This window comes from Eptesicus fuscus, chromosome 9 (genome assembly GCF_027574615.1).
Source record: "Eptesicus fuscus isolate TK198812 chromosome 9, DD_ASM_mEF_20220401, whole genome shotgun sequence".
Lineage (NCBI taxonomy): Eukaryota > Metazoa > Chordata > Mammalia > Chiroptera > Vespertilionidae > Eptesicus > Eptesicus fuscus.
Window position 1 is genome coordinate 49,618,593 of NC_072481.1, and position 23,693 is coordinate 49,642,285.

The 23,693-nt window shown below is 37.7% G+C and overlaps 1 protein-coding gene across 1 annotated transcript in view; it reads left to right on the plus strand.

Moving 5' to 3' along the window:
• Positions 1-23,693, plus strand: part of LRRC7 (leucine rich repeat containing 7) — a 478,750-nt gene that overhangs the window by 190,913 nt on the left and 264,144 nt on the right. The window contains exon 4 of the mRNA XM_008139425.3: positions 9,894-10,011. Coding sequence (XP_008137647.3) covers positions 9,894-10,011 — 118 coding nt within the window. The remainder of the gene's footprint in view (positions 1-9,893; positions 10,012-23,693) is intronic.

The window sequence follows — 23,693 nt, forward strand, 5'->3', positions numbered from 1 at the left end:
GTGTTGCTAACAATAAGACTAGAACAGGAGCCCTAAATGGTTTGGCTCAGTGGATAGAGCGTCGGCCTGCGGACTGAAGGGTCCCAGGTTCGATTCTTGTCAAGGGCATGTACCTTGGTTGCGGGAACATCCCCAGTAGGGAGTGTGCAAGAGGCAGCTGAATCGATGTTTCTCTCTCATCGATGTTTCTCTCTATCCCTCTCCTTTCCTCTCTGTAAAACATCAATAAAATATATATTTTTTGAAAGACTAGAACAGGACCAATTTGGACTTTTTAAATGATAAATTGACCTTAGAAAACAATCGTGGAACTTTCTCAATAATATGTAGCTAGTTAATGGTGGAGTCAGATTTCAAATCTAAGCTTGCCTGATACCAAAGTTTATAATTTTCCCATTATGACTAGATGTGGGGAACAGATCCCAGCTATACCATAAGCCATCTTCTCTTTGGTTTACTGACCTGGTCAAAAATTTATACCAGTATAGCCGAAACTGGTTTGGCTCAGTGGATAGAGCGTCGGCCTGCGGACTGAAAGGTCCCAGGTTCGATTCCGGTCAAGGGCATGTACCTTGGTTGCGGGCACATCCCCAGTGGGGGGTGTGCAGGAGGCAGCTGATCGATGTTTCTCTCACATTGATGTTTCAAACTCTCTATCCTTCTCCCTTCCTCTCTGTAAAAAAATCAATAAAATATATTTTTAAAAAAATTTTATACCAGTATTGCCCTGGCTGGGTGGCTCAGTCAGAGTGTCACCTTGTACACCAAAAGGTTACAGGTTCAATTTCTGGTCACAGCACATACCTAGGTTTTGGGTATGTTCCCTCGTCAAGGAGCATACAGGAGGCAGCCAATTGATGTTACTTTCTCTCTCTCTCCCCTCTTCTCTCTTTAAAATCAATAAAAAACATATCCTTGGGTTGAGGATTACTAAAAAAAAATCTAAAATCTTTTACTAGTATAGCAGTCTAGATTAATACTATTCAAGAAATTGTTCACACACCATATTGATCACTCTCCATAGACAAGCTAATACCTTTTAAAAATTACCAAAAATTTTACCAACTAATAGTTACTAAAAAAGCAACACAACAACAAAAAACCAAGGCAACCTACGCATATACATGAAGACACACACACACACACACTACTTGTCTTAAGAATAGCAGAGTTATCAGCAATTTGCCCCAAATACCTAGCAACAATGAAAATTAAAAACATTCAAAGCTGTGCCCTGGGCTGTGTGGCACATGTCTACCCATGCACCAAAGGTTGCTGGTTGGGTATCCTATGAGGGCACACACTCAGGTTGCGGGCTCGATCCCTGGTAGGGGGCATGCAGGAGAAGCCAAAGGATGGTTTTCTCTAGCCTCAGTGTTTCTCTCACCCTCTCCTTTCCTTGCTCTCAAAAAATCAACAAAACAATTCTTTAAGAAAAAAATTTAAAGCTGTGCTTTTATATTCAGCTTTCACTTTTTCCTACTTTATTCTTGGTGTTATTAGCTTATTTTCATCAAGTAATCATGAATATGTAAGTTAAGGAACATTTTCATTTAAAAATTTTTAAATGCAACTGGTATCACGAAGAATGTGTATGGTGAAGTGCCATGTCTTGTATATGGAAACGAACAGCTGTTATCCCAATATAACAGATATATCTCCTTCTTCTAAGACAATGACAAATGCTAAAATAACCTTGCTGTTTCAAAGGGGAAAAATGATTCAGAAACGCCTTTGTACAAATTGTTGCTGGAAAGATCTGTATTTTAAAGCAACAGCAGTAATATTTATTGTTTTCTAGGATAAAATGCCTGGGTAGTTATTGCAGTTGCCATCTTTCCGCGGGGGAAAAAAGAGCTCATCTCTGCAGCACATTCGATATTTCTAAAATGCACTAGAAGGGTTTATAAGCATTCCCTTTTCCTACAGCTGCAATCTTATTTTATGCCACCAGCACTTGTCTGGCTCCACACCTCCCACACCAGCTCACAGCTCACCGCTACTGAGACCTTAAAGTGTTGTTGGACCACAAAACCTTCCCCTCTGTGACTGCCGATATAAGACTGGCACCAAGTCTTAGTGATTTCTCCTCCCAGTGTGTCTCCTTCCCCATTCCTCCTAACAGTGCCTTAACTAAGACTCATTGTTTTTCATCTGGGTATTCTCTAATCACCCACCTGCCTTGCTTCTGGTCACAGGTGGGGAACAGTTGTTACTCAAAAGCAAAATTCCGAGTCACTCACATCCCTGCTTAGGAACATTTAAGGGACGGATGGATGTGAATGGGAGGGAGCCATGGAGACTAGTGTGAAAGGTAGATTCACAATCCAGATTCTCTAGGTTAAGGGCAAGTTCTAAGAGTGTTTTTCTGGACTAAAAGGCAATATGCAAAGCATATTTTATAGTATTTTTACATTTTATTTATTTTATTTTATTTTATTTTATTATTTTATAGCTACTTGTTGACTGTATACTTGAGGAAGGGGCTACTTTGTTCTCTCACCTTTGGGTCCTGGCACTGTGTGGCTCTGAGTAGATGCTTAGGGGGTGCTCATGAGCACAAGCAGTCAGGAAGGAAGGGGAATGGGAAAGGAAGGAGGGAAGAAGAAAGAAAGAAAGAAAGAAAGAAAGAAAGAAAGAAAGAAAGAAAGAAAGAAAGAAAGGAAGAAAGAAAGGAAGAAAGAAAGAAAAGGAATGAGGGAGGGAGGGGGGATGGGGGAGGGAGGAAGGGAAAAGAGTAAATGAACATCATCATTAGAAGCTTGCAATTTACCAAATGTATATATAAAATCATTTTTACTCTATTATTTTTAAGTTGACTCTTTTCTCACCAAAGATAATTATCAACACTTGTGTTAAACTAAAGAATTTTAAAACATTTTATTATAATGTGTGCAAAATAATTATCTATTTGAAACAGCTTTCAAACAAACTTGGAAACACTGTCTCCTGCACACACTTAAAGGGATTCAAAGGAAGAGCTTCTAAGAAACCAGCCATTCGCTGATGCCAGCTCATTAGATAATCAGTCCTTCTCCCGGCGGAATCCACTTGTGCCAGCGTATGGCATCAATAACCCTCTCATTGAATATTTATGATTTTAGATGAAACTTTTCAGGAAAACAGTTTATCTTTTTAAAATTCACAAGCAACTCATAATTTTTTATTCGTGGAGCAAAATTAAATAGCTTATTTCTTATGTTTTCTAGGGAGCTGCTTTAATATACAGTTATTCACATTCATGGTGTTTTTAATGTGTCCTTGATTTTCCAAGCCAGAGTATAAAGGTGATAATAAAATGCTAATTCCAATTATGATAGTTTGCATTTGTATAGCACTTCAGGGTGAGCCCAGTGCTAAAACATATATTCTCCTTTAACTCTACTTTAGGTCCTTGCTCTCAATGACCACTGAATTTAAATATTCTTCCCTAATCCTCCTGGGACCATTTTGATGGGTTCAAGGTTCTCCTCTTATTCACTCTCCCCTACCAGGCAGCCTCCAACTGTTGTCACTTGTCACCGTTATCTTTCCAGAGCACGATCTGACAGTGCAGAGGGAGCAACAGGCCGCAATAAAAATGGCTTCGTATCAGACAAAACTGAATGTGAATGCTGGCTCTGGCACTTACTCGGCAGATGACCTTGTAAAAGTGAACTTCCTGAGTTTTCTCAACTGTGAAATAGGAATAATAATAATACCTTCCTTGCAACATTGTTGCAAGAACTAATGGTGATATATATTAAAATCTAGTTTGGTGCCTTTCACATATTCACTCAGCTCTCCAACAAGTGGTGACTATCTTATTTGTCACTTCCCTGTATAAGAATATTCATGAAATAACAACTGTCTACTGAGAAGATACCATGTGTCAAGCATTGCATTATACACTGAAGAAGCCACAGTGACTAGAGAAGCTTACAGTCTAATAATCCCCAAATAGGGACATCTAGGCTTCAGTGGGGATACATACAGAATTTTATGGAAGTGCGTGGGTGGAGCATGTAAACCGGTCTTGAGCTGTGATCTTAAAGTTGGGGAGGCCTGAGCTTAGAGAAGGAGGTAGGGAGGAGGTGGGACAGGGTGCAGTGGGAAAAAGCTCCAGCCGGAAACCTGGCATTTGCAAGGGCTAGGCCGAGCATGGTGAGTGCTGAAACTGGCCGCTGCCTTGTGTGGCTGGAGATACGGTAATGCAGGACCAGAGAGGGGAAGGTGTGAGGAAGAGACAGGGACAGGGGGATGGCAAGGTGAGAAACTGGAGAGATGAAGGGCCTTGGAAGCCACAGTAAGAAATGTGAACTTTATTCTGAAGAAAGCAGAGAACCGTGGAAAAAGGATGAGCAGATGGACCTGATCACATTTGCATTTTTAAAAGTGACATTTCATGACCCATCACAGCGGTCCTTAACCTGGTCCACAGCCACGCATGGGCTCCCAGTGATTTGCTAGTTCTTTGAAATTGGACGCAAGTGTGTGTGTGTATGCACGTGCGCACACGCGTGTGGGTGCATGCATATGCATGCATGTGTGTGTTTGTGTGTGTTTCTGGAGATAGCATTCGCAAGGCTGACTCAGAAATGAATAAAAATCATCATCTGAACACCTCCTGTAGGATAAAGCCCAGACTCGCACATCTTTTCACATTCTGGCTAAAACCTTCCTTTTCTATTCCTTTCCACCAAGTTTAGAATAGAGCCTCTTTTAATTTTTTGCCATTCCTAACATTCCCCTGAGTCATTCCTCCTAGTACAGCTGTCTGGACTGCCCTGCTCTACCCAATCTACCCCTCCCCACCCCACCTTCTGCTCACAGAACTGCCCCTCTCTCAAACCCTGGCTGAGCTTCCTTCCCCCGGCATTCTCTTACTTTCCTTCCCCTTCTTCTCTAGCTCAACCACATTTCCCAGTCATAGAGTTCAAATGACCCAGCTGGAATGAGAGATGGACAGAGAGCAGTGGACTAGAAATAGAGAGTACAGAGACGGACCCATACTTATGTGGAAATCAGATGTACAATAGAACTTGTCCTGCAAGTCAGTGGAGAGACAAGGAGCTGTGTTTAAAATGGTGCCAGAACAACTGGTCATCAATAAAAGGAAAAGAATGGACCCTTACTTCATATCATACTCAAAAATAAATTCTACATGAGGCAAATCAAAGCATGAAAACTTTAAGGAGGAAAAAATTGGAGACCATGTGCACATATTAAAACAGAGATAAATTTGACTATTATAAATGTCTTTTTATTGAAAGATTAGAGGCCCGATGCACGGATTCGTGCACGGTGAGGTCCCTCAGCCTAGCCTGCGCCCTCTCGCAATCTGGAAACCCTCGGGGGATGTAGCAGTGCTTGAAGCAGGCAGGCGGCCAGGGAGGAGCCCGAGCCAGGTGGGGCACCAAGCCTCTCCCACTCATCCTGGCCCCACTGCGCCTGGCCTCCATAGCGCTGCCATGGAGGTGGGAGAGACTCGCGCTGCCTCAGCTGCTCTTGTCAGCCGTGAGCCCAGTGGAGCTCCCATTGTGGGAGCGCACTGACCACCAGGGGGCAGCTCCTGCGTTGAACATCTGCCCCCTGGTGGTCAGCGCGCGTCATAGCCACTGGTTTCAGTCGACCTGTCATAAGGGTCACTTAGGCTTTTATGTATACAGATAACATAAAAAGAATGAAATGTTGAGCCATATATTGAGAGAACTGTCCAAAAATTAGTATCCAGAATATGACAACGTTTTTCAAATGAATAAAAGAAGAAAAATATTCTGTTTTATTAGTAATTTGGCAAAAGGTGTTACCATTTTACAAACCACAAATTGGAAAAATTAATGTGTGTGTGGTTTTGTTGTACTGAAAGGTTTTTCTTTGACGATTTTGTCCACCATACTGCTGAAGACAGAAATGGGCAATATCTTTTATTTTTTATTTTCAGTGCTAAATTTCTACAATAGCATATAATTAGTATTCCATAAATTTATTTAAAATGCATGTAGCTGTTGTAGACTCAGAGCATTCACTCCAAGATCTAAGTCTCTGCATATATCAAGCAAATTCTGAAACTAGTTTGAGGTACGCATATTTTGAATGGGAGTATCTTTAGATGCTACAAGAAAGGTGCAATATTATCCCTCTTAGGACTTCATCTGCTTACTTGTGCTGGCTTTTGGGTGCTCCATTTTTCATCACCTCTTTTAGGAATACTTTTATGAGTCAACCCCATCACCACCATGAACATAATCTGGTACAGATATCCTACCTGTGTGTTTTTACCATACCTAATATTTACTTTGGCATTTTCCCACTGTAGGTATTGTCTGAATATTAACTTGTAAGCAATCTGAGCTCAATAGCTATTGCTTGTTTACTTTGTGCCTCTTGTACTTGGCATAGTGTCTAGCCTGTAGCAGGTATCAATTAATTGTTTTCCATGAATGAATGCATAATTCCTTTTAGGATATACATTTTTTGCCCCAAATATTTTTTTTTATTTTCAATCTTCAGTCCTTTTTCTTTTTGTCAGCTCTCTTAGTAAACACCTAACCATTACTTTCTCGAGTCAGTAATTTAAATTGCATGCTCTTCACAAACCAATTTCTGTCAGAGTTTAAATTGCTTCCATTAGCCCCAGAAAAAGAACTTTAGTACACAAATATTTCAAGGCTCAAAACAACTTCATTGTTTTTGAAATGTGAAATTTCAATAGCAAATGAAAGGCAGGGTAACTATAAACATTAACAGTCTTACTCTAATTAGCAATTAATTAATTTGCTATTTTATACTATATTGAAGAATTATGGTTATTTCATAATCATCCTTGATTTCATTTTCATTCAAAGCTTGAATCTTGAAGAAATCATTAAAATGTCTCTTTAATTTCTTCCCAAGTTATAGACATCATAACTCACATTCAGAAGTTCACTTTGTTTATGAAATTAAATTCCACAAGATTGTTACCTCTCTGAAACTTCTAATACTGTGACGTATTAGCTGGAACTGAATAGTTTACTGATTTTCTCTCAACTTACCTAAGTATTTGTTAAAATATATTTATTAAGCACACATTATATACTATGCTAATAACTTGGGTATACACAAAGGTGAAACAAATTGCTAACAAGATGAATTAGATATGACTTCTACCTTCAAAGACCTCATCATCTAGAAAATAAGAAATAGGTTATATATAGAGAGATGTGCTTCTGTATCGTTTTTATAAATATTAATAATGACTAATAGTTATCAACTCTTACTATGTGCCAATCACATTTTTACATGTTTACAAGTAATTCATTTCATCAAATCAAGGCCATTGATTATAAGACATCATTATTATAGTAGCACTAAGAAACACTCCTTAAAAATTGTAACTTGCTCTTGATTGTAATATGCCTCCCAAATATCAGATGTTAATATGTAAAAAATGCAGAACTTAGAATTGATGAATAATAGTAACTCATTTAAGTTAGGTAATGTTATTGTCCTAATTTTGCAGAGGAGGAAATTGATAGGGTTCAGAGATGTTAAGCAACTTTCTGAAGACCATACCGCTAGTAAGTAGATGAGTGGGGATTGAACCCACATCAGTCTGATTACATATACCATGCTCTTAGCCTCTATACCAGAGAAGTCTTGGATTCTCTGTGTAATAGAGTGTTGAAGAATTTCCATATACACTGAGTGGCCAGATTATTATGATATCTGAGTGCATAATAATCTGGCCACTCGGTGTATATCCTATATAATAAAAGGCTAATATGCAAATTGTCCCCTCGACCTGGAGTTCGACCAGCAGGCAGGCCGGCCAACCGCCCATGTCCCCTCCCCCTGGCCAGGCTGGCTGGACCCCACCCATGCATGAATTCATGCACTGGGCCTATAATAGGCCCAGTGACCAGGTTATTATGCGTTCAGAGATCATAATAATCTGGCCACTCAGTGTATTTTGTTCCTAACATGGTTGTATTTAAAGTTGAAGAAGAATACAGGAATATATTTTTTAATTTATGGAAGAAATGAGAATTTAGTTGAGATGATGAGACTTAAATTTCAAAAACAGAAAAAAAAGCCTTTCTGTTTTGAAATTTAGTTGTCTAAATTTGACATAAAGTGGTTATAATAATCTATTAACTAAAGAATAGTTAGAATACTTGACCAACAGCAGTCATGAGGCAATTGATTTTTAAAAATCTATGAATTTATAATCTTAAATATATGAATTTATAATATTACATTGCATATAGATGTAATCCTTGCAGGATGATCTACATGGACAAAAATTTAGTTAACTTTTACCATGAGTGTAGACATTTATTTTTACATTTTTAAAGGAAAATTGTCTGTTAATAAGAACTATCAAACTTCTATTTTTAACTGTTATTAAGAAATGAGCAACATTTCTGTATAGCATATTGAAATTCTAGCACTACATGAAGTATTGCAAATAATCTATGTAAGGAGCTGCAAATGACTAACCAAAAGCAAGAAAATATATATTTCATCTTAAGTATCAACCAGTACAATCTATTTTTTAAAAGAACTAATGAGTTAAGAAATAACAACTATGGCTTACATCATTCTGCCTATAAATACTGAATTACATGTAAGAACAAGTGGTAGTTAAATGTACTGTGGGCCAATTGCATCGTCATGGATACCAAAGACTTCATCTGTGGAAATTTAGCAAAACATAATTAGAAATGTCAAACAGAAAGGATCTCATTAAGATAATTCTTCCAGAAAAGAATAAAAATTCTGTCCCAGCTGTTCATATCTTGAGTAATCAAGATAAGATGGACATAGCTAAAAAACCTTTTTCCCAAAATATGGTACTGTAAACACATACATCAGAATAACCAGATCACTAGAGTTCTTATTTAAAATATAAGATGTTGATGCCTAGCTGGGGTGGATCAGTGGTTGAGCGTCGACCTGTGAACTGGGAGGTCGAAGTTCTGTTTCCGGTTAGGGCACATGCCACATGCCCGGGTTGCAGGCTCAATCCCCAGTGTAGGGCGTGTAAGAGGCAGCCAATCAATGATTCTCTCTCATCATTGATGTTTCTATCTCTCTCCCCCTCCCTTCCTCTCTGAAATAATAAATAAATAAATAAATAAATAAATAAATAAATAAATAAATAAATAAATAAATAAATAAATAAAATTTTTAAATACAGATGTTGACTTCCATCCCAGACCCACTATATCAGTATGTCTTTGGGTACAGCGCAACAATTCACATTTTAAACAAGCACCTCCACCCACCAGTGATTACAAGCATGCTGAATTTGAGAATCGTTGTTTTAACTTTAAATATTTCCCCATCTAGTACTTTGGGCTAATGGCAGAAATTAACCAATCACTAGTGACTTTTTTCACCAAGTATCAGAGGTTGTATGTTTCATTTATTATATATTTATGAGCAGTGTGGGGGGAAGCAAAAGAAATGTGAGCTCATGTACTCAAATATATATCAATTTTTGCATGTCATATAAACAATTCTTTAAAATGATTAAATTGAAGTGCTACTTTCTGAAATCTAACACAGTGACAGGAAAAGAGAATTGAAGTAATCTTATAGCTGTGGGAATAGAAAAGAAGGGACAACTCCAGAAATTATTTCAAAGAATAAAATCTATAGGGCCAGTGGCAAATTGGACATTAATGGTAAACAGAAGGAGGAAATAGAATACTTTGGGTTTTGAATCTGGGCAGCAGAGAAGAGTGAGGTACTAACATGGGGATGGAAAACATTCTGAAAACAATAGAGAGTTTTGGGGTGGAAGAAGGTGAGAATTTGTAGCTGGCCCTTTCACTACCACATTTATAAAGATGAATTTTGTTACTGAGTTTACATATGAATGGATTTAACCACATTGAGTTCTAATTAATCATTATTTTTTACAGCAATTGTTCAACTGTCAAGCTCTACGAAAACTAAGTATTCCTGACAATGACCTTTCAAGTCTGCCAACCACTATTGCTAGTTTAGTTAACCTTAAAGAACTCGACATCAGTAAAAATGGTAAGATTTCATCCCATCTCTAAATAACTTTTACTGAAAATATGTTTTAATGTTTTCTCTTAGAAAATAGTATGATACTTTTTCTTTTATTTTGTTGCAACTCTAAGTTAACTTTATTGAAAAGTTAAATCTTACTTTATCAGTTAATGACAGAAAACCTCTCTCCCCTTCTCTTACTGGTGTGCCTGATTTCCCTTTAGATATGTTATTTAATCTTTTTTAGAAATTTTACTGCCTTTACACTGTTTACCTCATTCTCAGAATATGTGGTGGAGGGCCAGGGGTATTGTCTATAAAAATAAAAACATAAATCCTTTCTTTAAGACTTCATAATGGACTGGAGATATGCTTGATATTAAACGTAGTGCTTATAATTGACAGTATGATCGTGTGAACTTCAAAATTTGTTAAAAATGTAACTTCTGTTAAGTGTTCACACACACACACACACACACACACACACACTCACTCACTCACTCATGAGGTAAAAAACAAAGGAGAAGAAACATAAAACCAACAAGGGGACACAGGAAACTCTGGGAGATGTTGGATGTGTCTATTATAACTTGATTGTAGTGATGGTATCACTGGAGTTTGCATATATCCAAAACTCACCAAATTGCACATATTAAATATGTGCAGTTTTTTGTGTATCGATTATACCTTAATGGAGCTGTTTTTTAAAAAAGGAAAATATTAATTTAAGCACCCTAAAAAAAGAAAGAATTTGGATAAGATTGGCTTAATTCTAGGTAAATAGGCACCTTAATTTAATCTGTTTTGTTAAGGACACTAGGAAAATCTCTTGATCACATTAACTATGGCATTTCTAAGAATTCCTGGACTGTCCTGTTTAATATTAAGATCTTTCCATTGTTATTCCCTAGAAACAAACCCTATTTCTTTCTACCTCTATTTTCTTAATAATATTTATGAGAAACTGACATACTTTATATTTACATCATTTATGTATTATCTGGACTGTTCTTACTAGAATTAAAATTCAATGATGTCTCAATTTTTTTGTGTTTGTTAATGGTGTATCTGTATTGCTTAAAACAGTGTGTGGAACATTGTAGGAACTCAACACATAATGATTAAATGAGCTCATGAATGAAAGGTTATTCTGGATGAACATGGAACACTTGTTGAAATGTACCGGTGTGAATAGCTAGTGAGATGTCTAGAGTGTAAGTCTATGAGAGTCATAGAGAAGTTTAGTGTCACTGGGGAAAGAGGAGTAACCCCTATAAGTAATCAGTGAATATCATAAAAAACACTATACAATGAAATGTTTAATTACATAGCACAAATTACAATTGCAAATTCTTAGAGAATAGAAAGATTAATTAAGACTGCTCTATTATTAGAGAAGAACTCAAGTAAAAGATGTAGCCTGAGGATTCCTATGAAGCATGGTAGCATCTGGATAAAGGAGAGCATTTCATTTGTAGGAAACAATCAGAATACAAATAGTGGACACACACATTCTTCTATCCAACTTAACTTACCACTTAGAGTATTTTCAGGAAAACAATGTTAAAAGGACCAGTATATGCAGACTTAGAGAAGAGCAACTAGACTTAGGCCCATTACAAAATGACATTAAGTTCTACCTTTATTGTTTAAGATTAGATTTACAGGCCACATATTTAGATGGATTGGTATTTCTGCACATTATTAACAACTAATACTGCTTATTTATTTACATACATTCACACATTAAGTGCTATTTTCAAATTTTAATTTCTGATAAATATAGGATGGAGAAATATACCATATCCCTTGATCTTCAGGAAGGTTTGGCTGGAAAGTCCAAATAATTAAAAAATCTATCTTAAAGAGGATCAGAAAAAAAAAATTCATCACAAAGTATAAACACACAATTCCTGATAAATATGAGATTTGGGGACCTTAAGTCTGTGAGCATCCTTAAAAGTCCTTGTGAGTATTATTTAGGGACTTTTAGCTATGTTTATAGCCTCTATATTCTGGAAATATTTACGCAAAATGACACGCAAGACACGGCAAGCCTCTCTGCAGAGTTAGTACAGGACAAAAGGTTAGGTGAGCCATTGCTGGAAATTACATGAATGGTGAAAGATTTTAACACATGACCCATTTCAGAAATCATACCTTAAAAAGCTGTCACTGACTTCTATGGCAGAGACCTTGACAGTTACTTAAGGAACATAATACATCCTTTGGGGATCTGTCAAGTGCAAAAGGAGCAGATAGAAGAAAATAAGTGCAGTGTCAGCATCACAGTTAGCAAGGCTGGAATAGCCCTGGTGGAGGAGAGTCAAGACACGAGAGAATACCACTGTCAGTATTGGTATTAGAGACAGAAATAGAATGTTAATTTTTAGATAGACTCATTTAAGTAGTACTTAATCTGGTAAAAATTTGCCTGAAATGTGCTTGAAGTTGATGAGTGACTCCATACAATGAACTAACTTATCTGGAGGCTGAGTTTAAAGCTGACCTTGGTCGTCCTTGTGGCCTCCAATCTTTACTTTTCATTTTCAGTTCTTCCATCTGCCACCTTGATTCACAATTTTTCCTTTTATCATTCAAAGATACCATTTTATAATATAACCTTGAATAAGTGAACTATTGAGCGCAGAAAGGTATCTACATAATTTGAGTGACTAACTTTCATCTACCTCTCCCACCACATCTCCAGCTATCCTTTCTCCCTTCCATTTCATCCACAGGCAATTCCCAAATGCATCAGCTATTTATCTGTGACACAAGGAACTCTGTTTTTTTTCTCTTCTCAAAATATTCCTGCCTCCCCTCTGCTGCCCCTCATTAAGCAGACCGGGTCATCTTCACCTTTCAAAAGATGTTTCAGATGCCATTTATTCTGGGAAATTTGCCTGTACACAAACATAATTGATTGCTACTTCCTATTATATGCCTTGTGTGTGTTTTTGCTTTGAACTTATCTCACTTTGTAATGTAATATCTATATATCCCTATATATTTGACTAGATTGTGAAACCCTGGAAATCAGGGACTATTTTATTCATCTCTCTAGTTGAAGCCAATAACACCATACCCAGCATACATAGTAGTGCTCAATAAATGTTTGACAGGTTAATAACATTATACAGAAGCATTCTTTTAAAATATTCAACGTGCATTTATACAGGGTGGGGCAAAAGTAGGTTGACAGTTCTTTATATGGAAAATAATGAAATATTTAATAAATAATAATACAAGAATAAACTATGTTTTCCATACAACTCTTTACCTTAAAGACCCTATGTAGGCTACGGACTTCACCTCTTATACTGAGGACATGTTGTGACTGAGTGCTGGAAAATATAGAAATGACACTGCAGTAAGTAATGAGTAACCACGAAAATCAGCTTTAACCTGTCATGTAGCAATATTTTTTATATCCTTGGTCCTTGGGATAGTGACTACTTCATATAAAGCTTTGACCTCTCCCTTGAGCTTTAGACTGATATAGCCAACTGCATGCTGAACATAACTATAATATGTTCCACAAACACCAGAAACATAATATATTTAAAACCAAACTCATCATCCACCCCAGTCTGCTTTTTCTCCATTATCCAGCTCTCTGCTAATCTTACTATTATCCACACAGGCATCCAGTGCAAAACTCCATTCTTTCCTCAGTCTACCATATGCATTCAGTCACCAAATCCTGCCAAATATACCTTCTAAATATATGTATAGTCAAGTCTGTTTTCTTCTCTCTGATCCCATACAATCTTAATTTAGTCTCTTTCTTTTTCCTAGACTACTTAAATAGCCCCCTAATTGGCCTCCTCATCCCCATTATTGCCACCACATTTCTCCACAAAGTAGCTTTAGCAATCTTTACACATTGCAAATATTACTAGATTATATTTACTTAAGACTCTTCAACTGACCTAGGATAGAGTGTAGGCTCCCTAACACAGCAAGTCGCCACAATTGACCTCTGCCTACACTTCCATTCCATCCTCCCATCTCACCAAAGATGATCTGCATTTTTTAACCTTATGGTCAAGGTACTTAAATATTTAATGCAGTCACCATCTCCTTGACTCTATATTATTTTCTCTGCCTGAATTATCTTTCACACTCTTTTACCTGGCTCAATCTTACTTGTCATTTAAAACTTAATTTAGGCCGAGGCCGGTTTGGCTCAGTGGATAGAGCATCGGCCTGTGGACTGAAAGGTCCCAGGTTTGATTCCGGTCAAGGGCACGTACGTTGGTTGCGGGCACATCCCTAGTAGGGGGCGTGCAGGAGGCAGCTGATCGATGTCTCTCTCTCATGGATGTTTCTGACTCTCTATCCCTCTCTCTTCCTCTCTGTAAAAAAATCAATTAAAATAAATAAATAAATAAATAAATAAATAAATAAATAAATAAATAAAACTCAATTTAGTATTAAAAACATTTGACATTTTTATTAAAAATAGTTAGATAGTCTTAATATTAAGCTGTTAAGCATTTTAAGCATGAAGAAAATAATGAGACCACAATGTGCCTACCATGAGATTAAAATGTTAACATTTATTATAGATATCACACTCTAGTTGTTTTTTTTTAATAAATAAAACCTTACAGAAACTTGTATATTCTCATTGCCACTTCCTCCCTCTCAGAGTTAGTATGTTTAAAATTTCAATGAAGTACTAATACATTGTACATATAGTTCTGCAAGTTTTTCATTCCACATTATGTTTCTGAAATCTGTCCTTGATGACCAATGTGGATCTAATTGTATAAGCAAAGTACCAAATTCCAACTGCTTTATATCTTTTCCAACACTTGCGGTTATTAGATATTTTAAATGTTGCCCAATCAGATGGAAGAGTAGCTCAATATTTTAATTTATATTTCCCTAATCACTGGAGGAGTTGGATTTTTTTTTTTATTTCTTCTTATTGGCAAGTGTAAGATATCTTTCTCTACAAATTGTCCTTTTTGGTACATTTTTATTTTGGATTGTTTATTATGTATGTGGACATCAGTCCCTTGGTTAAATGAGTTACAAATACCATCTTCCAACCTGTGGCCTGTCTTTTCACTTTGCTTGAAATGCCATTTGCCATAGAGAAGTTGACATTTTAATTTATTAAAATTTACCACTCTTCTCTTTATATTATGTATTTTCATAGCTTATTTAAGAAAAATTTTCCTACCCAAATATCATAAAGGTGTTGTCTATATTTTCTCCTCAAACTGTTAGTTTTTTTTACGTTTAGGCCTTTGATTCACTTAAAACTTATTTTTTGTGCTATATAAGATCAAAATTCCATATGAATAGATGAATAATTATTTAAGCAACACTTATTAAATAGTCTTTTGTTTCCCCACTAATTTATAATCCTACCTGTTTTACATACAAAAGACATTTTTCTAAACTTCCCATCCTGCATCATTGGCTTATTTGCCTGTTCCTGTGCCAATAGCACATTGTTCTAATCACTAAAACGTAATATTGAGTTTTAATCTCTGATAATACAAGTTCTCCTTTCTTTTCTTTTTCAAATATATCTTGCTGTTCTTAGTATTCAATTCTTCCATGTATATTTTAGGTTCAACTTGTTGAGGTTCACAAACAATCTGTTGGAATTTTTTTAATTGGCTTAAATTTAAAGATTAATTTGGGAAGAATTTATATTTTTTGTGATAGTAAGTATTGTAATCCATGAACATTTACCCTTATTTAGGTTTTATTTTATGTCTTGCAATAAAGTTTTCCATTTTTCTCAAGAAATTCTTTCATACATTTTATTAGAGTCATCCTGCCAGAGGATTTTTTACTCTGCTAATTGTTTAAATATTCTTTTGGCTTATTAGTCTCTCTATTGTTTGGTTATTGGTTTATCTTTCAATTATTAATTTCTACTTTTTTACTTTCTACTACAGCTATTTTTATTATGACTCCTCTTCTTTCTCATGGTTTATTCAGTTGTTTTTATTATTCCTATATATACTTTTTGCCATTGGATGTACTTTATTTCCTTTTTATTGAATTTACTAGAGGCCCAGTGCACGAAATTCATGCACAGGGAGGGGGGTGTCCCTCAGCCCAGCCTGCACCCTCTTGAATCTGGAAAATCCCTCTCATAATCCAAGACTGCTGGCTCCCAACCGCTCACCTGCCTCTGCCTGATTGCCCCTAACCACTTCTGCCTGCCAGCCTGATCACCCCCTAACCACTCCCCTGCCAGCCTGGTCAATGCCAGACTGCTCCCCGGCCGGCCCGATTACCCCTAACTGCCCTCCCCTGCCAGCCTGGTCACCCCCAACTGCCCTCCTCTGCTGGCCCAGTCACCCTTAACTTCCCTCCCTGCTGGCTTGATTGCCCACAACTGCCCTCCCCTGCAGACCTGATCTCCTCCAACCGCCTTCCTCTGCTGGCCCAGTCACCCCTAACTGCCCTCCCCTGCAGGCCTGGTCCCCCCCAATTGCCCTACCCTGCAGGCCTGGTCTCCCCCAACTGCCCTCCCCTGCAGGCCTGGTCCCCCCCCCCAAATGCCCTCCCCTACAGGCCTGGGTCCCCCCCAACTGCTCTCGCTTGCTGGCCTGGTCTCCCCCAACTGCCCTCCTCTGCCACCTAGTCACCTCCAACTGCCCTCCTCTGCTGGCCTGGTCACCACTAACTGCCCACAACTGCCCTCCCCTGCAGACCATCTTGTGGTGGCCATCTTGTGTCCACATGGATGACACAGCCATCTTTGACCACATGGGGGCAGCCATCTTGTGTCTTGGAGTGATGGTCAATTTGCATATTACTCTTTTATTATATAGGAGGATTGGGATGACACTGGTGAACAAAATTATACAGATTTCAAGTGCACAATTCCACCACACTTCATCTGTACACTGTATTGTGTGTTCACTACCCAAAGTGAATTCTCCTCCCATCACCATTTATTCCCCCCTATCCCCCCTGTAATACCTCTCCCCTGGGCAGTCACCACACTGTTGTCTGCATCCATGAGTTGTTGTTTTTTTCTTTTTTGTTCAATCCCTCTACCTCCTCCCCCATCCCCAAACTCACCTCAACCCGATAGCTATCAGTCTATGAGTCAGCCTCTATTTTGCTTGTTAGTTCACTTATATTTAAAGTTTTTTTGTTTTCACATTTTTATTGAGATATGTTGAAGACTGTATGGTCAGGATGATACTAATTTCTTATTATTTATTGACTTTCACATTATGGCCAAGTATATGGTCAATTTTTAAAATACAGGGTGTCCCAAAAAATGTATACACACACTTTGAATAATTATAAAGGCAGTGTTTATTAAAATACATTTCATTTTCATTTAACAGCTTTCAGCTGTTAAACTGTGCATACATTTTTCAGACACCCTATATACATTGCTTCTTATAATATAAACACACATAGTCTCTTATTATTGGGTACAGGCTAGGAATCTAACAATTATATACTTTATTCTCCATTACAGTATACATTTTTAAGGACAAATGCTATTTCTTAATTTTTGCATACTTGAAACATTGAAAACACCCAGTGCTTTGAACATTTGCCTATTTGGAACACTGAACACACCTAATGAACTGAAAAAAAATGAACTGGAAAATGAGATTTCAACCTCTTGTGCTCAATAAAAGATTCTATTCTTTCATAAAGATTCTATTCTTCCATTTTAAAAATACGTACATTAACCTTGATCTTTTTAAAAGAAAATTTCAGTCAATTCTATGAAATTAGATTATATATATATGATATCTATACCTATATACTTGTATCTCTATAGATAGATAACCTTATATTTAAAGCTTTTTTGGTTTTCACATTTTTATTGAGATATGTTGCAGACTGAATATATATATATTAGTATATATATATATACTAATGAAAGAGTAATATGCAAATTGGTCACAACACCCCCACAGTAACAACCGAATAGCAGGCTGCATGGGGTGACAAGGCTGGAAGGAGGTTAGCGAGGGACAACTAAACGACTCACCAGCAGGCTGCATAGGGCGACCAGGCCGGCAGGGTTGTTAGCGAGGGACGAATGAACAACTGACCAGCAAGCTGTGTGGGGCGACCAGGCCATCAGGGGGGTTAGCGAGGGATGACCAAACAACTGAACAGCAGGCTGCATGGGGCAACCAGGCCAGCAGGGGGGGGCAATGAGGGCCGACCAGGCCAGCAGAAGGGGACAGTGAAGGGCAACAAGGCTGGCAGAGGGGGGCAGTGAGGGGCAACCAGGCCAACGGGGGGGGGGGGGGCAGTTGGGGATGACCAGGCCAACAGGGGGGGCAGTTGGGGCGACCAGGCCATCAGGGGGGGCACTTAGGGGCAATCAGGCAGGCAAGCAGGTGAGCAGTTAGGAGCCAGCGATCCCAGATTGTGAGAAGGATGTCCAACTTCCAGTTTCAGCCCAATGAATCCCAGATTGGAGAGGGTGCAGCCTGGGCTGTGGGGACCCCCTCACCCCATGCATGAATTTCGTGCACCGGGTCTCTTGTGTGTGTGTATGTATATATATATATATATATATATATATATATATAGAGAGAGAGAGAGAGAGAGAGAGAGAGAGAGAGAGAGAGAGAGGTGTAAATAAATATCTGTAAATTACCCTTTCTCTCTTAAATCTTTCTAATCCTCAAATTACATGCAGTAATCCATGGGTGAATGCATCAGCTTTCCATACCAATGCATCTTTTATCCTTTATTATGCATATCTTAATTCAATAGTTAAATAAAAGCCCATGTCCATCTGTGATGAATGCATTTTATATAGAGTGATCTCTGAATAAATAGTCTCTGCCTGTTTAAAGAGCTGATTCATGGCCATAATGGAGTAAATTGTTTTATATGATAAAGCAAAATAATGAATGACAAGGTTTAATTAGCTGGTGATTCAGTTTTAAGTATGAATGTTGATTTGTCATAGTTCAGAGAGACTATGACACTATAATTAAATGACTTTAATGAAAATGAATTAATGTGAAAGCCCTTCCTAATTCTGCAGCAATTAAGTGATTTTTCTCTTATCCTCTAAAACTTATTTCTATACAAGAATAGATTTTAAAAACATCATAGTGGGCAAAATTACTATTGTTAGTTGTAATGAAAGGCAATCAGAGTTGAAGGCATTATTATGTGTTTTACCAGCTTGCCAATTATTCCTCCCCTTCCCCCAAATGCATGCAAAACACTAAAGACAAATAATATCCTCAATTTCAAGTAAAGAAAGAGAGTTTCTCTCAAACACATTTGAGAAAACATCTGAGCAACCAGTTAAATGATAAAAGTATTTTAAATGTTGAGCATATTAAGAATGGACACTCTGTTGGAAATATATATATGGAAATCTATCTTGGGATGCCTTAGGTGGTTTGGGGAGGACACGTTACCATACATCTGCTCTCAATTAGCAATAAATATGCTCTTTGGTGTTTGGCAACTCATTAGGCCATTTGTTTAGAGTAAAGCTTATTATTTTGTCCTATTAAATGTCTGACTTTCAGCACTCTTAATGTGTTACTTATCTGAAAATCACTAACAATTCCCTCACTATAAGACTTCTTTTCTTTTTCTTTTTAATATATTTTATTGATTTTTTTACAGAGAGGAAGGGAGAGGGATAGAGAGTTAGAAACATCAATGAGAGAGAAACATCAATCAGCTGCCTCCTGCACACCCCCTACTGGGGATGTGCCCACAACCAAGGTACATGCCCTTGACCGGAATCGAACCTGGGACCCTTCAGTCAGCAGGCCAACGCTCTATCCACTGAGCCAAACTTGTTGGGGCAATATAAGACTTCTTTTCTACATATATCCAAGATCATAGTGTTACAGTAAGCCTGGATTGACGCCCTCCATTTCTGTTACTGAATCGAATGGGAACACAAACCCAGTCTGTTCTGCTGCCACCTTCTCAGCCTTGTGCCAGGACTTTATCTCTTTCCAATGTCTTTATCAGCAAATACAATCAACAGATAATGCTTACGTATGTTAGTAACACTTACTCCATGGGGGATAGAGTTTACAATCAGGCAATGTATCTAAATATAAGGAAGAAAGAAGTTGCTCTCACCCCCTCATCTTTCTGAAGTCTGTGTTGGGCTGTCACCTAGACTGGTACTTTTCCCTAGAGTCACAGCAGAGCCTTTTCTGAGCTGAGTGATTAATCTGTCTTCTGTGTCTCTGTGAATCCTAGAAAACTGTAAGAGAACAAAATTGAACTGGTATTGAAGCATGGTGAGCCCTCTCTCCACAAGGCCATGCATGCTCCCTCCCAGTTTTAGTGTAAACTCCTTGAAAGCCAGATGAGAATGGCTGTACATTAGTTACACTGTTTCTAGATCCACAATAGCCATTTTCAAAGTATAGGCATAGTAGGTGCTCAATAAAGTGGTTAATTGATAATGAAGGATAAAATCACTAGTCAGATATGAAGTAAGATTATTAAACAGTTTATTTTACATAATAGTGAATTATTTAAAATAAATGTTTGCTGTTGAAGCAGAGAGAGTGTGGGGGAAGGAATCCGGTGTCATTTTTACTAAATCAGATTTATTCCTCTGGGAATGAACTTGTTGGTCAAGGCCATAAAGACCTCTCAAATTTTTTCTCTAGTTATATCTTTAAGGCAGAATCAGTTGCATCACTGCCTCAGACTATTGACTACTTTACCTGCCTTTGGTTTTTCTCTCTATAAGACCACTACAGGAGGCAGAATCTTTGCAGGAAACCTTTAGCTCTTTTTTCTCCTCCTCCTCCTCCTCCTCCTCCTCCTCCTTCTCCTCCTCTTCCTCCTCCTGCTCCTCCTCCTCCTCTTCCTCCTCCTCCTCTTCCTCTTCCTCTTCCTCTTCCTCCTCTTCCTCTTCCTCTTCCTCCTCTTCCTCTTCCTCTTCCTCCTCTTCCTCCTCCTCCTCTTCCTCCTCCTCCTCCTCCTCCTCCTCCTCTTCCTCCTCCTCTTCTCCTCTTCCTCCTCCCCCTCTTCCTCCTCCTCCTCCTCCTCCTCCTCTTCCTCTTCCTCCTCTTCCTCTTCCTTCTTCATCTCTATCTCTTATCTTTTTCTCTCCCTTCCTCCTTCCCGCCCTCCCTCCTTCTCTCTCCCTCACCCTTTTTAAGATAACAGACCTGTACAGTTTCTCCCAAATTTGCTAACCTAATTGCTGGATGCTTTTGTTTCCTCCTATATAACATATTGCCCCTATGAAATCCCTCTCTAATCAGTACTTACTATTCAGTAGAGCATTGTCTCATATGCCAAATATCCTTAGGGAATGTGGGCTAATACACAAAATAAGATTACAGCTTATCCTTTTAAACATCAAAAATTTTATTTTATGTGACTCATTCTTAATGGAAATTACTAAAAGATGTTTCATATCACATTATTTTTGTTAAATAAGTGTAATTAATGCAATTAAACTTTCCAGATTGACTTGATTGAGTTCATCATAGGTTGTGTTTTTGAACTTTCTTTTAGTATGTGGAGCTTGCCTCTACACAAAATAGATTGGTATAATTTAAGGATTCTGCTATTAACTTCATAGTTTTCCCCTCACCACCTTCATTATCAGACCATCAGTTATAATTTCTTCATATTGACACCCTGCTATTTCAAGTAGCCCCTCCTTTCTCCATGTTCCTTCTAATTGCTATCTGTTGAATTATATATAAAGGTTACAAAGATTCTGAACTCGGCTTATGACACTTGTTGGCAACATGTTAAATTCAGAAATAACTTTATTACCTAAACATTACCCTCAAAGTTCCAGAAAATTCATACTATCTGAAATTTGACCAAATAATTATAGAATAAAAGCAGTTTACAATGTCCCTGTAGGAATGCTACATGGCCAACCTTTAGTGTACCCTACACTCAGAGTTTCAGTTGTATTTGATAACTGCAGAGTATTTTGGAAACAAATATAATATGTAATGCTTTGTTATAAGTGTTGCGTTGTCAATCTTGAGTAGCTGAAATGTATACCCAAAAGTAATTCAAGTCCTAGATTTAGTAGAGGCAGCTAAGTGTAATAGTGTGTGGAATAAGGTTGACCTATTTTCAAGCCCTGGCTAGTCTTAGAGATGCAGTTTCTTCAAAAGTTAAAGAGAATAATAAACCACATTATAAAATTATTGTGAAAATGGAATAAAGTGATTATAACATTTTCTCAATAAATTTCATTCATTCTGCTCTTAAATATATTTCCACTTATTAGATATACAAAAACTGCCTGCCTTCTTAAAATTGAAAAGAATTATGAAAGTTGGTATCATAATTAAAATATCACATTAATGTCTCATAACTATAGTTTCCCTTCTTTTTATGCAAAATGTAACATTAAGATATTTTTTCAGCATATGGCATTTATATCACAGAGTAAACCATTTGGGTTGATGATATCTTGAAATTCATAAAATGAGCACTTCAAAATGCATTATCCATAACTATTATCAAGTGTACTGATTTATATAAACATTTATAGGTAATAAACATAAATGTTAATGTATTTAAGAGAACACAAAGTCATTCAAAATGTGGTATTTGTAGGAAGTCTTTTGTATTATGTTTGTATGGAAAGAGTTACCTTTTTCATCTTAGAAAAGTTCATTTGAATCTAAAACCTTTGTACTAAAATCAAATGTTTCTATGCTTGTATAGTTTTTTAGTTCAGTGCTTCAGGGTATTGATGCAAAAATATAATTAGATGCAATTTAACAAGCACTTGCTGAGTTACCATTGTCTTCTTGAGTCTGATCGAGATCATGTAAGGAATATCAAGATATTGAATGTCAACTGAAAAAGTTTACTTTCTGACTCCATGCTGTCTTTCTAGAATATCTCTTCTTCTACTACTCCAGCCACCCTTTGACCCCAGCAGAACCACCAATCTATTAATGCCACCACCTTCTCAGGATTTCTTCCCTTTTGATGTTTTCTCTGCCCTTTTTGCATGGCTTAAAAGCCATGCTTAATCATTAGATGGCTCCCTTTGACACCCTTGCTTTTATCTCATGTCACTGTGTATGCTCAGTAAAATTATAATTCTGGCTGCACCCAACTCGACCTATTACTGAAAGGATCTGGGAAAAATCCTCAATCACGCTGGTTGGTATCACTTTAAGTTCATGATTGCAGCATCTAAGTACAGCCTTCATGCTTCCCAACTTCTTTTATTTATTTACTAGAGGCCCGTTGCATGATATTCGTGCAAGAATAGGCCTTCCTTTCCCCTGGCTTCACTCCCAGCCGCCCAGGAGCCGGCAAGTCACCGCTTCCTGGCCACCCCGAGCTGGCAAGTCCTTGCTTCTGTCTGGAGCACCACTCCAGTAGCTCCCTCCGCCTCCCCCCTTCCCTCATAGCAGGCTTCACTCCGCTCCACGCCTGCATATGCAAATTAACCTCCATCTTTGTTGGGTTAATTTGCATACTCACTCTGATTGGCTGTGGGTATAGTGGTGTGATGGTTAATTTGCATGTTTCTCTTTTATTAGGTAAGATGTTCCTTTTCTGGTGACTATGTCACATGTTTTCTTCTGTCTTCAAACCTTCCACACTTCATCACCATCTTCACGGCTATTCATCCTACTCCACTGAGAATATTAACGCTTTCAGAAGATAACTTCCATAGACTGTTACCATCATATCTACCCATAGACCAGCATCTGCACCCATATTCTCTGATTTCTGCTTAT